Raw genomic sequence first — 13,060 nt, 5'->3', positions numbered from 1 at the left:
TAAAATGTAAAACTCACTAGTCTTCACTGTGATTGTGACAGGATCCCCGATCAGGTTTGGGTAGACGGCATAGAGAGTGAGGGAATAGTCTGTCTGTGTACTCAGCCCTGTCACCATGGCTGTGGTCACATCTGCCTTCAGGTCCATCTGTTACAAATGTGAGACCAGACAGAAGCAGAAAGGAGTGTGAGTGTCAGTGTGTGTGTGTGTGGGGGGGGTAGATAGAATGAAACACAAACAGTGAAGTCTGTAATCTAAAAAAATAGTTCATGTAAATCATTTCACATCAGAGCAGATGTTTAATTCTTAATTTTTACTGTTTCTTCCTTTCTTTGATCCATATTACTCTGGACCTCATTTGGTTGCATGCATTTTTAAAGCAACCATTTTTGGTAATTCCATCAACATTATATTACTTTAGAGCATTGGGTAAAAAAAAAAGCTCAATCTGCAGAAGGAATGACTCACATTGTACCTGACCTGGAGCTAGATCTGCATAAATCAGATCAGAAATGTCTTCTTCAAATTATCTATCTATCTGTCTGCCAGGTCAAGATGACGTGCATTGAAACAGTAATAAAAGCATGACTCATGCATATGTGTCAAAGAATTATGAGAATTTTACAGCAGGTGTAAGAAAATGTTAACCTTTTATGTTTTTGCTCTTTTCTAACTGATGTGAAAGTTACCCGTCTCTGCTGTAGATGTTCACGGAGTCCCCGGGGATTGAGAGGGGAGACCATGAGGCGATATCCGGTCACATCCCCTGTGGCCGGGCTCCAGGTAAGCCTAAGGGAGTTGTATGCCAGCTCACTGACCTGCAGGTCTCTGGGACCTACCACGCGTTCCTCACCTACAATGGAATGGAAGCACAGATGTACAGATGTTATGTAAGTTGACACATAAAAAGATGAACTGTGCAGTTTGGGAAAATGCAGATCTGCTGACATTAAACGAAGCTGTTACATTTTACCACTCCTTTGAAGTGTTGGCTTATAATATGAAATAGAAGACTGCCTTCAGGGTAATTGTGACATTTTTAAGCAAAATGTTGCTTTTCATGATTAACTATGTGAAAAAAAGACTCACTTGGCTGAGCAGTTTTTACAGGTCGAGGTGGTTCAGAAGCTGTGAAACAAAGTCTGCGGGACAGCTTTGGAAGGACAGTTTCCAGGACAGAGAAATCGGCACTTAATAGAAGATGCTCCTCGTGAGGCTCAGACACTATTCCTTTTAACTCTGCTTCGTCAGCTTCTCTAACTCCTGCACGAAGAAGGAGACAAGAGAAGTGACAAACCTGATATTGATATTGACAAAAGTATAGGACTTTCTTCAAAAAATAAATCGAAAGAATAAGCTACAAGGCTTTATTTATGTTTTTGAAAAACAAATACATTTTGGTAAAAAAAAAAAAAACTAATAATAAAAATAACGATAATGACCACCAGGGGGAGTTATAGTTCACTCAATGATCTGATGGAGGGCTTTACAAAATCAAATGCTCCAGACAGCCCAAACAAATGACAAAGAACACAAAAGCAATAAAAAAAAAACAGATACATAGCCAATTTAATAGCAGGAGATGTTAACTAACAGCAAACTGACAGAGCAAAAGTTATAAAAACCTGAAACTGAGAAAGAAAAAATGAGAAGTCCAATAAAAACAGAAAAAATCTTATTCCTGGAGAAATAAAACTGAGTATAAAAAATGTTTTGTGTCAAAGATGCAGCAAAGAAACTTTTAATTGTGTAGCCTCAATTATCAGCAAGTATTGTCTGAGAGAAGAAGATATTACCTTGTCTGCCCTGTGATTGTGTTGAAAAGAAAAATACTGACATTGTGTGAAATCAAAGTTGTAGGAAAGGAGTAAGAAAAAGAAATTTGACTCAATGTGACCCAATTTGGATTAATCACCTATTTAGTGCACAAAAATATGCTTCTTGAAATGCATTCTGCCAAAAAGTACTAAAAGCAAATCCATGAATTCCAATATATAGGACACGGACACAAAGTTCTGACAACAAACACTGCAGACAGGAGGGACAAGTTTGGGTCAAATTTAAACAACTGTTGGAAGAACTCAAACTCACCAACTGCAAACAACGTGATCCCATTGTCTGCAACTGCTCTGGATGCAGAGTCAACTGGGTCCTCTGAGCGCCCATTTGTGATCAGAATTGCAATCTGAAGCAAAAAAAAGGACATTTTTACCTTATTACAATTTATTAATGGATTAATTTTTTTTTAATTCTTCAAGTATTTACAAGTATTCAGTGTACAACATGGATAGCGATTTGTGCATCTGATTCAAACAACTCTCTTTTATGCATTAAATGCACAGAACTGTGTTGTGCTTAATTAGTGCCTTTGTCTTCACTGTCAATCATGCTTCAGCAACATAAAGCAAACATGAAAGAAACCTGCATGGACTTTGACATGTTCTGCATAACTATTTTAAAAAAAAAAGGAAAAAGGTAATCCAGTCAGGCTGTCTTGATCGCAAGTCTAATAATTTCTTCATTTATACGTATACGTTTTCTTTTTGCACGTGCTTCTCTTGTACAATCCAACACATCAGTCTGAATCTTTGCTTTCTTTCAGTTGCACATCAAGTGTCCTCCTGCAAGATGAGTCACACATTTCAACCGATGACTGTAATGCTGATCAAGTGACTTATATAGCCAGAGCACTGTAAGATAAAAGCTCTTGATAAAACATTATTGGACGCAAGTAAGAAAGGAAATCCTTTTGATGGCACAAGATCTCTTTGTTGGTTGACCAATCAATTACATTGGATTTACAAGACAAGAAAAAGACGGATATTGATGTGATACGTTTTTGAGTCTCACAATTCAGTTTTTCCATTGATCATCTATTCTTGTCCATCAGACTATAGCGTCTGTGCTGGAAAAGAAATGGCTTTTTTTTCTCTTTGAAAAAATAGGAAAAAAATCAAATAAAGTCAAATCTGTTTTTATCTGAAAAACCACAGTTGATTTTAATTCCAGGCACAGAAAGTAAAGGGTTTATTCTGCATAACAGGGGTGTAACTATGCTTGCAATAGATCATTTAGAACACCAACAAACACTTTTTTTTAACAAAAAAATAGCAGATGTCTGTAACTTTATCAATTCAGCCATTTCTACTAAGTTTTGTCAGATTGTCAAACTTCTGTCATAACTTTGAATGAGAAGTAACCTCTATGATAATTATTATGTTTGGCAGATGCACCAAACATTCCAGGAAGTTGACACACGACCACACATAACAGGCTGAGGAAATGTACCTTTGGGGCAAAATCTCGACTGATGGCAGGGCTGAACACGGAGTCGATGAGAAACTTGAGGGCCTTGCCAGTCCTCCTGGATCCGCCCTGGTAGGGGAGGTCCCTAACAGCTCGCATCACGTCCTGAAGTGAACTGTAATCTGTCAAAGCAACCTGCATCCTGGACAGCAATAACAAGGAGTGAAAATCCTAGAAAAACAGTCTAATAGTGTTGTGTATTCATAAATGTGCTTTGATACCTTGGAATATCTCCAAAGACAGTGACTCCAAAGCGCACACCATCAGTCCCTATATTGTTGTCTTGAAAGGCGGACATTACGGCCAAGATGAAGTCCTTGGCTTTGGAAAAGCTGGTCTGGCCCACACTCCATGACTCATCCAGTAGAAACGCTATGTCTGCCTGCACCACAGTCCTACAAGCTGACAAGAACAGATAACTTTAATTTATGTTTGCATAGAGGAATGAGGAATGCATGACTGAGTAATTAAAAGAAAAAATAGAAGCTCACTTTAAAGCAACTGTTCCTTGTATTTAACAATTGCATAAGACATAGCAACCACTTTCATGTGTTTGACAACTGCTTCAACCACCAGATGGCAGTCTTGTTCCACCCCACTAAATGTAGAGTTCTCCTTTCACTTCATCCTGTCAGGCAGCCAAAGCCGCCACACAAACCACCATGAATTTTTAATGAGACAAAAGTAAGCCAAAGAGACCATCAATATTCTGAGCACTCTGGCAATAAAACTTCAGAACAGCGTTAAGAGACGCTTCGAATAATAAGGTAAACACACCCAAAATCAGTGTCAGCGGAGTTTGCCTGAGCAAACGTTTAACACGCCTCAGAGAAGGAAGACACTCACAATAGTGCAGCTGTGCTGGAAACGCACACGTGAACACACAATCTGCTGTGTCTGCAGACCCCTTTCTGAGTCAATACTCAGGCATTACATATGCAATAAAGCAAAGTGACGACAGCATTGATTAAGCCATTGAATTAAAGATAGGTTCCACTGATTGTTCTGTAAGTGATAAGTGATTTGGTGCTCTATTTCATTACGGAGCTTGCTCTCCTCTATTACCTTGCCTTCCTGCCTTGGCTGAAATCCCAGGATCCACTGTGGGTGACATATGTCCCCAGCCCATGGCGACCTAACATTATGTTCTCCTTCACACTCCCATATATCTTACCAAAGCAGTAAAATATTACTCGAAATCACCTTTTGGAGGATTGTGTCGTGTTGAGCTATCAACCTTGCCTACATAAAATGTCTTGTATTATGTACTGTATACAGCAGTGAATGTATTGGCGATCTGGCCTTACAAGATGCAGCATCCTTTTTAAGTAGCCTCACTTGCATAAACAATTTATGCAGTGTGATGCCTTTTAAACCCCTTTGACTTCTGCAAAAAGCTCATAAAACTCAATGGAGACCCTCAGGAGGGAGGCAGCCAGAGGCTTGTATCTGTCACACAAATCGGGGTGCAAAACAAGATCAATTATCCAAAAGTTTGTTTCCGTGAAAAGGATGAGGACGCTACCCATGCTGGGAGATTTGGAATCGTTTTCTTGAAGGTTATCTGTGCTGATATCTCAAAGGTTTTAACACCTCTTGTTGGAACACCATTGATTTGTGCATTAGATGTAGTTCAGTGGCTTCAGCAAATTCTGCTGGAAATTCTGCCAACAGAGCAACACCCTTTAGGGACACGCTTCTGCAATCAGCACCACAAAGATCTGGAGTCTTACCTTTAAAAGAGTTGTAGAAGAGGCACACTTTAATGTGAACAGTCCACTACAAGTACACTTAGATCATTACAAAAGGAACCAAAGGACTAAACAGCAGTAATATGCTTCTAATGTATTTAACAGCCTTGTGTCAATGAAATCAAAGAAATTTGGGAAAAGGCCTACACACATCCTACTAACACTCTTACATGCTGTATTTTTAGACCTGTAAAGGATCTACTTTAAAAAAATGAAATAAAATTCACTTTTTATATACATTAAGCTGTATATTGTAGTTAGTTAATTAACATGTCCTGTGTTTTATTATGCATTTAATTATCAAAAAATTGTGTATTTCTGAAACTATTCTATAATACAACATTTCAAGAAAAAACATATTGGTATCTGCAATACTAGCCCTGTAACTATTTAAAATTCGATAGCCAAAATCCCAGTATCGCCCACCCCCTACCTTCTACTGCCCCTTATGTATTGATGATGAACTACAATGCAAAAAACATGGACCAAGTTAGATACAATGGGTTTTAATCCTCCTATAGAGATAGTGTTCTCAGAAATGCGTGTATCAAATATGACACTTAATTTCTCTTTAGGGATTTTGATCTTAGGGGTTTGAATTGGATGTTTTTAAAATTTTTGTTTTTAGCTGAAATTAATAATTATACCAATTGAAGCCATCACTGTATAACAGAACTGGTTTATTTACCTAGAATGCCATTTACATACGTAAGAAGCTTTCAACCCAAATTTCTCTGGGTTGAAAAAGTGAAGCAGAGGAGGGGCAAGAGCAAGGAGAAGAAGGTCTAAAGGGTTTCTTCATTTTATTATTGAGGACTGTGAGTTTATTGGAAGATATAATTGAAACAGATTAGAAATGCAGTGTTTGGAAGTATGTGGATACAGGAGCTCATTTGAGTATAATCAGTGCAGTAAAAGTAAGAGGAGGAGAGATTACAGCACATTCAGAAAACAGAAACAATCTGGGGAAAATTACTGTGAAGGATCGTTTATCTACCCCAGAAAACAAACTCCTGAATGAGTGTTTTACTCAGTTATTGAAGAGGAAGGTGTTATGTTTTGGACTAAATAAGAGAGGCTTCCTTTAAATACACCACATAATGAAGAATTTTCCTGTCTTTGTTTTTTTTCATATTATTTAAGATACAGCCTGCCACAGAAGGAAATAAAGATGGCAACTGTAGCCAACTGAGTTCTGTGGTTTCTCTGGTTGTCTGGAACCTTTTGCACAGTTATAAAAATCTCTATTAACGCAAAAAAAAACTGTAATGAAAGCTTGAACTGTGTTTTAATCCTATCTCCAGTGTGACTGAAATACCCACTCCAATGTTTTGGGTGTTTTCAATGTGTTCTTGTGGCACTTTTCTTATAAAGGAGGACCTATATAAAGAAAATTATGCATACATTTGTTTTTGTGAACAATTCTTTATTTAAATCATTGTGAATAGGACCAGACGAAAAAAGCTTGCAGGTGCTACAAACCACAGGCTACAAGATCCCTGCATCTCTCCATTCTGATATGCTCACTTGCGGACGACTAGATTTGTCTACAATTGATTTGTTTTCCTCGTCCGAGCTGGCATCTGGCTCAAAACTGTTCAACTGGATAGCTCAAATATTGCTCGCCATTTTTGTTGCACCCATATTGTTCAGTTGAGAGTTTGAGTGGCTGCAAGCTAGCAGTAGAGCATGTAAAGAAACGGATGATGGGAAATTTCTGATTAACTCCTGCCACCCTGCAGAAACTTTATCTAGAAAACAACACAGGTTTTTGAATTTGGCAAAAAAAAGGCATAATCCTGATTAAAATACCACTGGAAATGCTTTGAAAATAGATCAAAAGATGATCGGTGGGACTTAAAGAGTAAGGGGAAGAACAATTAATAACTGAACGGGAGAGGAGTTTCTGTAGGGATCTATTTATAGTGGTTTGGTCATTTATCCCAACAACTTTACCAATTATTTTCTGCCAATAACATTCCACAATAGAGGAACCTAAACTTTTTATTGGCTAGCTGACCTTTGGGTGGCATCCAATAGCAACCTTATTATAAGGTTCTGTATCTTAGCTTGTATTTGACAGCCTTCTGAACCTCACATGAGGCCAGCAGATGTTTAAACGACCTGACCAGACATCCTCCAGAGAGAAACCATAGCAGGGTTAGTGTCTGCTTTGTGCACTGATGCAAGAGATTTATTGAACCGGCTTTCTCACACTCTCTGCTCACTGAGCAGCAACCTTTTAGTTTGGATGAGGATCTTGATTTTGTAAATCAGACATCTGTGTTGTCTTTTGAAACTCAACATCTGAGGAAATTGTACATTACTAATCAATTAGAAGAAATAATTATTGAACAACTTGAAATGGTAAAAGGGAAAAGGAGTAAGGAGATCAGATTGTGGGTGGAAGTCATGGCATACCTTCAGCTTGTGCTGCAACACTATGATGAGACAAAGACAGGTGCAGCAGAAAGATCCACACTGAAAAGCGGCCCATGCTCTTCCTCTCCTCTTTTCTCCTTCAGTCACTCGCTCCTCCTCCTCCTCCTAGGTTCGTCTCTTCACAAATCCTTCTCCTAATTTCCACTCCACAATCATCAATTCCAACGTTTGTTCACTCATATCTGAAAGTACACAAGATGAGCAAAGAGGAAAAAAGTAATTAAAGACCCTCAAAGATAAAAAGCTCTCAGCCGTTTTTAATTAGTAAAGCACTCTTATGTAGAAGTCACAATTTTGGAGGTTGAGATTCTCTTTCAGCTCTGACAATAACAAGCCTTATAACTTTTGAATGATTCGGCAAAATTGGAAGCTTGCAGCCGAATCTTGACAGCACATCTATTGATTACTTACAGTGGAGAATGTTAGGCTGCACATCAGGCTCGCCTTGTCATAAAAGCAAACCTTTTTTAAATGCAACTTTTCTATAAATCTTTGTGTGTTATGAACTTAAAGATAGATGTAATTAATTGTGACAAAGGACCCAATTTATTCTAATGCTCTTTGTGAAGCTTTTCCAGCAAAATGTTTAATTACTAGCAAAAAAGGTGCCCAAGTGATTATTCAGTTATTTCTTTATTTGAATTCTTTAAAGTCAAAAGAAACAGAAAGTACTGAATAGGATTGATTAAACATGAGATCTTTAAAGCTATTGGAAAATCCTAGTTAACAGTGGAAAAAAGGATTATCTGACTTTAATCTTTTAAATGTTACTTTGAAAATACGTATTTGTTCATTTTTATACAAAACAAGAGAAGTACACAAGACTTTATTACGATGAACAGAACCAAAAAAAAACAAGTAAAACTAATGAGAGATAAATTTAAAAAAAAAAGGCAAAAATTACATTTTTAATATTCTTGTCCTTTCATTTGTTGTTTGTTTCCACATTATTGAACATGGTGTGAGATTTTTTTATACTATAAGTGTGTCCAAAAGAAGAAAACATAATTTTGTGGTAATTCAGGTTAAGGAGTTTTCTGAATACTACTCCCTGGAAGACGTTAAAGGAGCCTGCAGAAAGACTCAGAGAAAGCTATCACCCCAAACTATCAGACTACTGAACTCCAAATAGCTCCTTCAGTGATCAAGGCAGGACATGTGCAACGCTTATATGTGTGATAATCCCCTAATTTTACCTTCACCTGGTACCCATTACCTGTATTCAAAATACATTTTTAGATTTTTTGTACTTAATAATTTAATCAGCATATGTTACCTGTATTCCATTCTTTTTTTTTTCTTCAGATTTTAATTTTTTTTTCTACAAGGTGCCACTATTGCATGGATGAGTACCTCCTGACCATTTTTGGCGAGTGGAATGGCTTCTCCCATCAGAAGCATTTCAGTCAGACAACTCATGCAGTAAAGAAGATTTATTCCATATTTCTTTTAGTTTGGCATAAGGCTCCTTTCAGATACATGAAACAAAGATCTCCATAGAAAACTTTGGGTATTAAACTACTCCTAACGGAGCTCACAGGTGGAAGCCAGGGAGGAGGGTGGGGTGACGAACGCAGAGCTCGCGGAAATGGAAGAGGAGGATTTGATCGCACCTGGACCTAAGTAGGACGCTGAACAGGTGAGTTGATTAGACTGAACCGCCCGCAGGTAGGAATAACCAGTTAAACGCATTGCTAGAGTTGCCTGCCCGAAATACTCCCAGGGTTGTTCACTTCATTGCATTGTTGACCAGTGTTGATATTGCATAAGACAAATAAAGCTTCATTCATAAGGATGCCATTCTACATTTGACAGAAGGAGAAACCATTTTCTGAAAACACATGAGCCTCCATGTAATCCTAATATTAAAGAAGTACCAATTTAACAAGAATGTTACAGCCACAATAGTATTTGTGGGCGGAGGGTCGCATCGGCAAAAATACTCGTTGACTTCCTCTTTGACTTCTTCTCACTGTTTCTAAAAAACAAAGTACTACACCTGAGGCTGCAGGTGAGCACAGACAGAAAGGGAGGAGTCATGAATTAACTGATAAAATCTCATATTAATAAAATATGGAAGCACAAATGATCTATTTAATAATATAATAGAGCTTTGATATTATTACTGGGCCTAACTACAAATAAGACTGGATCTGGCTCCTTCAAAGAAGTTTATGCTTTGTTTTTTCTGTTGAATGATGATAGTACCTTTGTGCTTTTCAAAATAAAGGAACGTTTTCTTAAAGAGAACAAAAGAAGGCAAAATAGGGGGTGACCTACATTCCTCCTTTTATTTCACCAAAGTATAAATAAGAAATTGATTATCTCCAAACACTGCAGTTTAAAACATGCTAACAATCTGACACAAAGCCAAATTTAAATCCACATTAAGTCAAAGCATTTCTAAAATTACACATGTCATCTGTTCTTTTGTCAAAAAAGAATACCGGTAGTTATTTTGGCATTTATTCTTGATTTGCTTAATAATTTCAGTAACAAATCAACTCAGGAATCTGGAGAAATTATTTTTAGACTATTCATTACCTATTGTTCTCACAATGACATAATGGTTTGATGCTTTAGAATGTTCTCTATCGAGCCATTCTTTAATGTTATCTCTTGATTGAATATTTTAGGCAACAGGTTGCATTATAACAACATCAAACAGTTAAGATGAATTTAAATCAGCCCAGATTCCAGAAGAATCTTGTCTGATTCGACCATCTGGTCTGAGGAAGCCAGTATAGCTAAGGGCTGAATAGTTTACAGCCACCACAGATGGAAGTAAAAACTGGCAGGGCTTGAACTCCAATGTAGCAGCCAAAAAGCTGCAGTCTTCCTCGCACATACCTGTGCAGATAGAAGATGTGTCTCTGCATGCATCCTCCTATAGCTAAAATGCATGAAAGACAGACTGAAGAGTGTGTTGAAATGAATGAACGTCTGCACAATGGACACTTTATGTGCTGCATTGAAGGTGCAGCAAATTTCTTGTGTGTTTATATAGGGTTTTGAGAGATTCTGAAGGCAATGTTTAAAAAATTTTCAAACTGTGTGACTAAAATGAGAAAAAAAGGCTTTTGATCTCTTAAGCAATGCTTGGTTCTCTGTTAAGTTAAATTAAGATGATGAGTCTGCAACTTTACGTATTTTGCAAAGCAAACTTTCTATGAGTCTCTAATTTTGGATATGGTAGCATAAACTTTGGCAACACCATAAACATTTGGGGGAAAGACTATAGACTCATTAAAGTTTTTATGCAATTCCTGTTGTGACTATCAGAAAATGTGCTCATGAGAGCTATTTTTTCCACACTGGACCAAGAAAGTCGATATATTCAGGCTAATGACAGGTATTGTCAGAGCTCATCAAGGCATTCCTGCAAGATCAAGTACCCAGGCATGCCTACATGATCCCACACCAGAAATATGTGTTAAAAAACTACATCCCTCTGTTTGGTTGTTTTCGGTTCTGTCCTGCCTCCCGGGGAGAGAAAAAAGTCTTTTTCCTCCTTAAGGTCTTGAACTCATCACTGTTTTCAAAAGATTAACAGAAAGTTCATCATCTAAGGTCCTTATGCGCCTTCATTTTTCCCTATCTCCGTTTCTATCACACATCCACATTTGCACGCTCTCACTTCATGCGCCTGCAAGTCGAACTGCGTGTCAGCTATTTCTGCATAATGGCATTTTCCACCTCACCACTTCACAGGATGGATTATCCCTGCAGGTTGGAAACCGGTGACAGTGAAGAGGCATGCACACACAGACACATGTGCCCATCCCTGAACTACAATGTCCAGATGTTTTGGTGCAACAGTTACTAACACAGTTGCTTTGTTTCAGCCTAAAAGTCACAAAAATATCTGGATATTACTTATGCTTTGCATGGGCAAGCCTTTATGCATGGAAAGAAAATATCAACTGTGCATGATTTTCATAATCTGATCAGCTCTTAATGCTCATGACTGACTTTCCCTCCTAAAACCACATCCTCTATTTGAGATTCTGTTAAAATTGAAAGGCTGCAATTTGCAGGGATACCCAGGCAAGACAAACACATCAAAAGAATAATGTGTGCACATGCAGGAACTGGAAAGCAGTTAAGAGAAAGCACTAAAAACAGAGAGGAAATTTTGTGGCGGTGATAGTTTGCTATAAAAAGGCGTTGGCCTTAGTCCAAAGTCTCTGGGAGGAAGAGTATCTGGGCAGTCTGTAAGTCATAACCACTGTGTAAAACATGAAAGTGCAGTAAAAGTAATGGAAAATAAAGTTTTACTCACCACTGAGGGCATTTTTTCCCCCCAATCGATCCAGGTGACCTTCCAAGGGTCAACAAAGGAGAGAATATCGTATAAAAGAAGTCCAGGTTAGGCCAAAATCAGGTGCAGGATCTGCTTATGGAGATGATAAATTTAAAAACATTAATGCATGTGTCTGGGCTGTTTGAATCTTTGTGTTGGAGGAAGGAGGTAGTTGAATGGATTAAGGGCTTTCCCTGGCAGGCTTTGAGAAAGTTTTAGAAAAGTGGGTGGGGGTGAAACTGCAGCGACCTGTTATAAGAGAGAGACTCAAAAGACATAAAGACATGTGGAACAACGATGGCCCTGTTTGAAATGCATCTGCACTTTTGTAGGGTTCCTGCTGTGTAGAAGAGGCAGATAGGTTTTCACGTAAAATAATAAAAAATATGTTGAGAAGTAAAAATGACAGGATTGGTAATCGTCCCAGTCAGGATGTAGGTTTAATGTAGGGAAAGCCCAGCAGGGAGGAGGATCCTGGAAGTGAGCAGGGAAGGCAACGAACAATAGGGACAAAATATTTGATATTTGACAAGTTACCCGAACTTTCATCTGCTTGTCACTTAAAACTGAATTTTAGTATAGAATGGACAAAGCAGCTCATTGAAGCAACACCATCTCAGAACATGAAGATAAATCTGCCATGTTTTAGAAGCGATTGGGTGTGTGGGTGTGTTTTCCGCCTGTTTAGGGGCATTGGGTTGTCTTTAATGGCCAGCTCCAGGAATGCAATGGCCAGTTTAATGGGGTTTAGCCAGCTGTCAGTGCTGACTTGCTCTAAATCAGCCCACACTCCTGTGGTGGACCTGGTTCCTGAGCAGATTTACACAAAATATGCTGCAACGTGTGGAAAATAATGGTGGAGATAGTTGTGGATAAGGCAGATTTTATAGAGACTTAAGCGAAACTTCACTTACTTATCTATGAAGAAATGCAGAAGGTAGTTAAGGAAATCAGGTCATTATTTTTAATTTGACTATGGAAAAAGTATGTTTTACATGTTGGCCAATTGCAATTTTAGAAGTTTTAAATTTGTCTGTTATGTTGCCAATTTTGGGAAACAATTTACAAGAGAAACTCAGTAACGTTAACTTTTTCCTGAGGTTAAAGAACTTGATAAAAATAAGGACAGACTGAAACGTTTGTGAGGTGATTAGACAATATGTGTATCTTTTTTTTTTTTTTAACAAGTCCCTACACCTCTGATCCCTGCAGCAAGTTTTAAAGTGTGGAGAGAAACACTTGAGTCATCTCCTCCCAC

At 38.0% G+C, this 13,060-nt stretch overlaps 1 protein-coding gene across 3 annotated transcripts in view; it reads right to left on the bottom strand.

Annotated features, from left to right (window-relative positions):
• Nucleotides 1-12,306, bottom strand: part of LOC101174717 (collagen alpha-1(VII) chain) — a 59,289-nt gene extending 46,983 nt beyond the window's left edge. For 2 of the 3 annotated variants that reach the window (XM_023952396.1, XM_023952397.1), the window contains exons 1-8: nucleotides 11,782-12,306; nucleotides 7,479-7,681; nucleotides 3,528-3,708; nucleotides 3,289-3,448; nucleotides 2,092-2,185; nucleotides 1,090-1,263; nucleotides 690-853; nucleotides 18-147 (exon numbers count right to left, since the gene is read on the bottom strand). In XM_023952396.1, coding sequence (XP_023808164.1) covers nucleotides 18-147; nucleotides 690-853; nucleotides 1,090-1,263; nucleotides 2,092-2,185; nucleotides 3,289-3,448; nucleotides 3,528-3,708; nucleotides 7,479-7,554 — 979 coding nt within the window. In that variant the 5' untranslated portion in view covers nucleotides 7,555-7,681; nucleotides 11,782-12,306. The remainder of the gene's footprint in view (nucleotides 1-17; nucleotides 148-689; nucleotides 854-1,089; nucleotides 1,264-2,091; nucleotides 2,186-3,288; nucleotides 3,449-3,527; nucleotides 3,709-7,478; nucleotides 7,682-11,781) is intronic. The other variant, XM_023952395.1, reaches the window with a different exon arrangement.
• Nucleotides 12,307-13,060: the final 754 nt, after the last annotated feature.

This window comes from Oryzias latipes, chromosome 23 (assembly GCF_002234675.1).
Source record: "Oryzias latipes chromosome 23, ASM223467v1".
In the NCBI taxonomy this organism is placed as follows: domain Eukaryota; kingdom Metazoa; phylum Chordata; class Actinopteri; order Beloniformes; family Adrianichthyidae; genus Oryzias; species Oryzias latipes.
The sequence above is the reverse complement of the archived record's forward strand: the minus strand, read 5'-3'. Positions and strand labels throughout refer to the sequence as shown.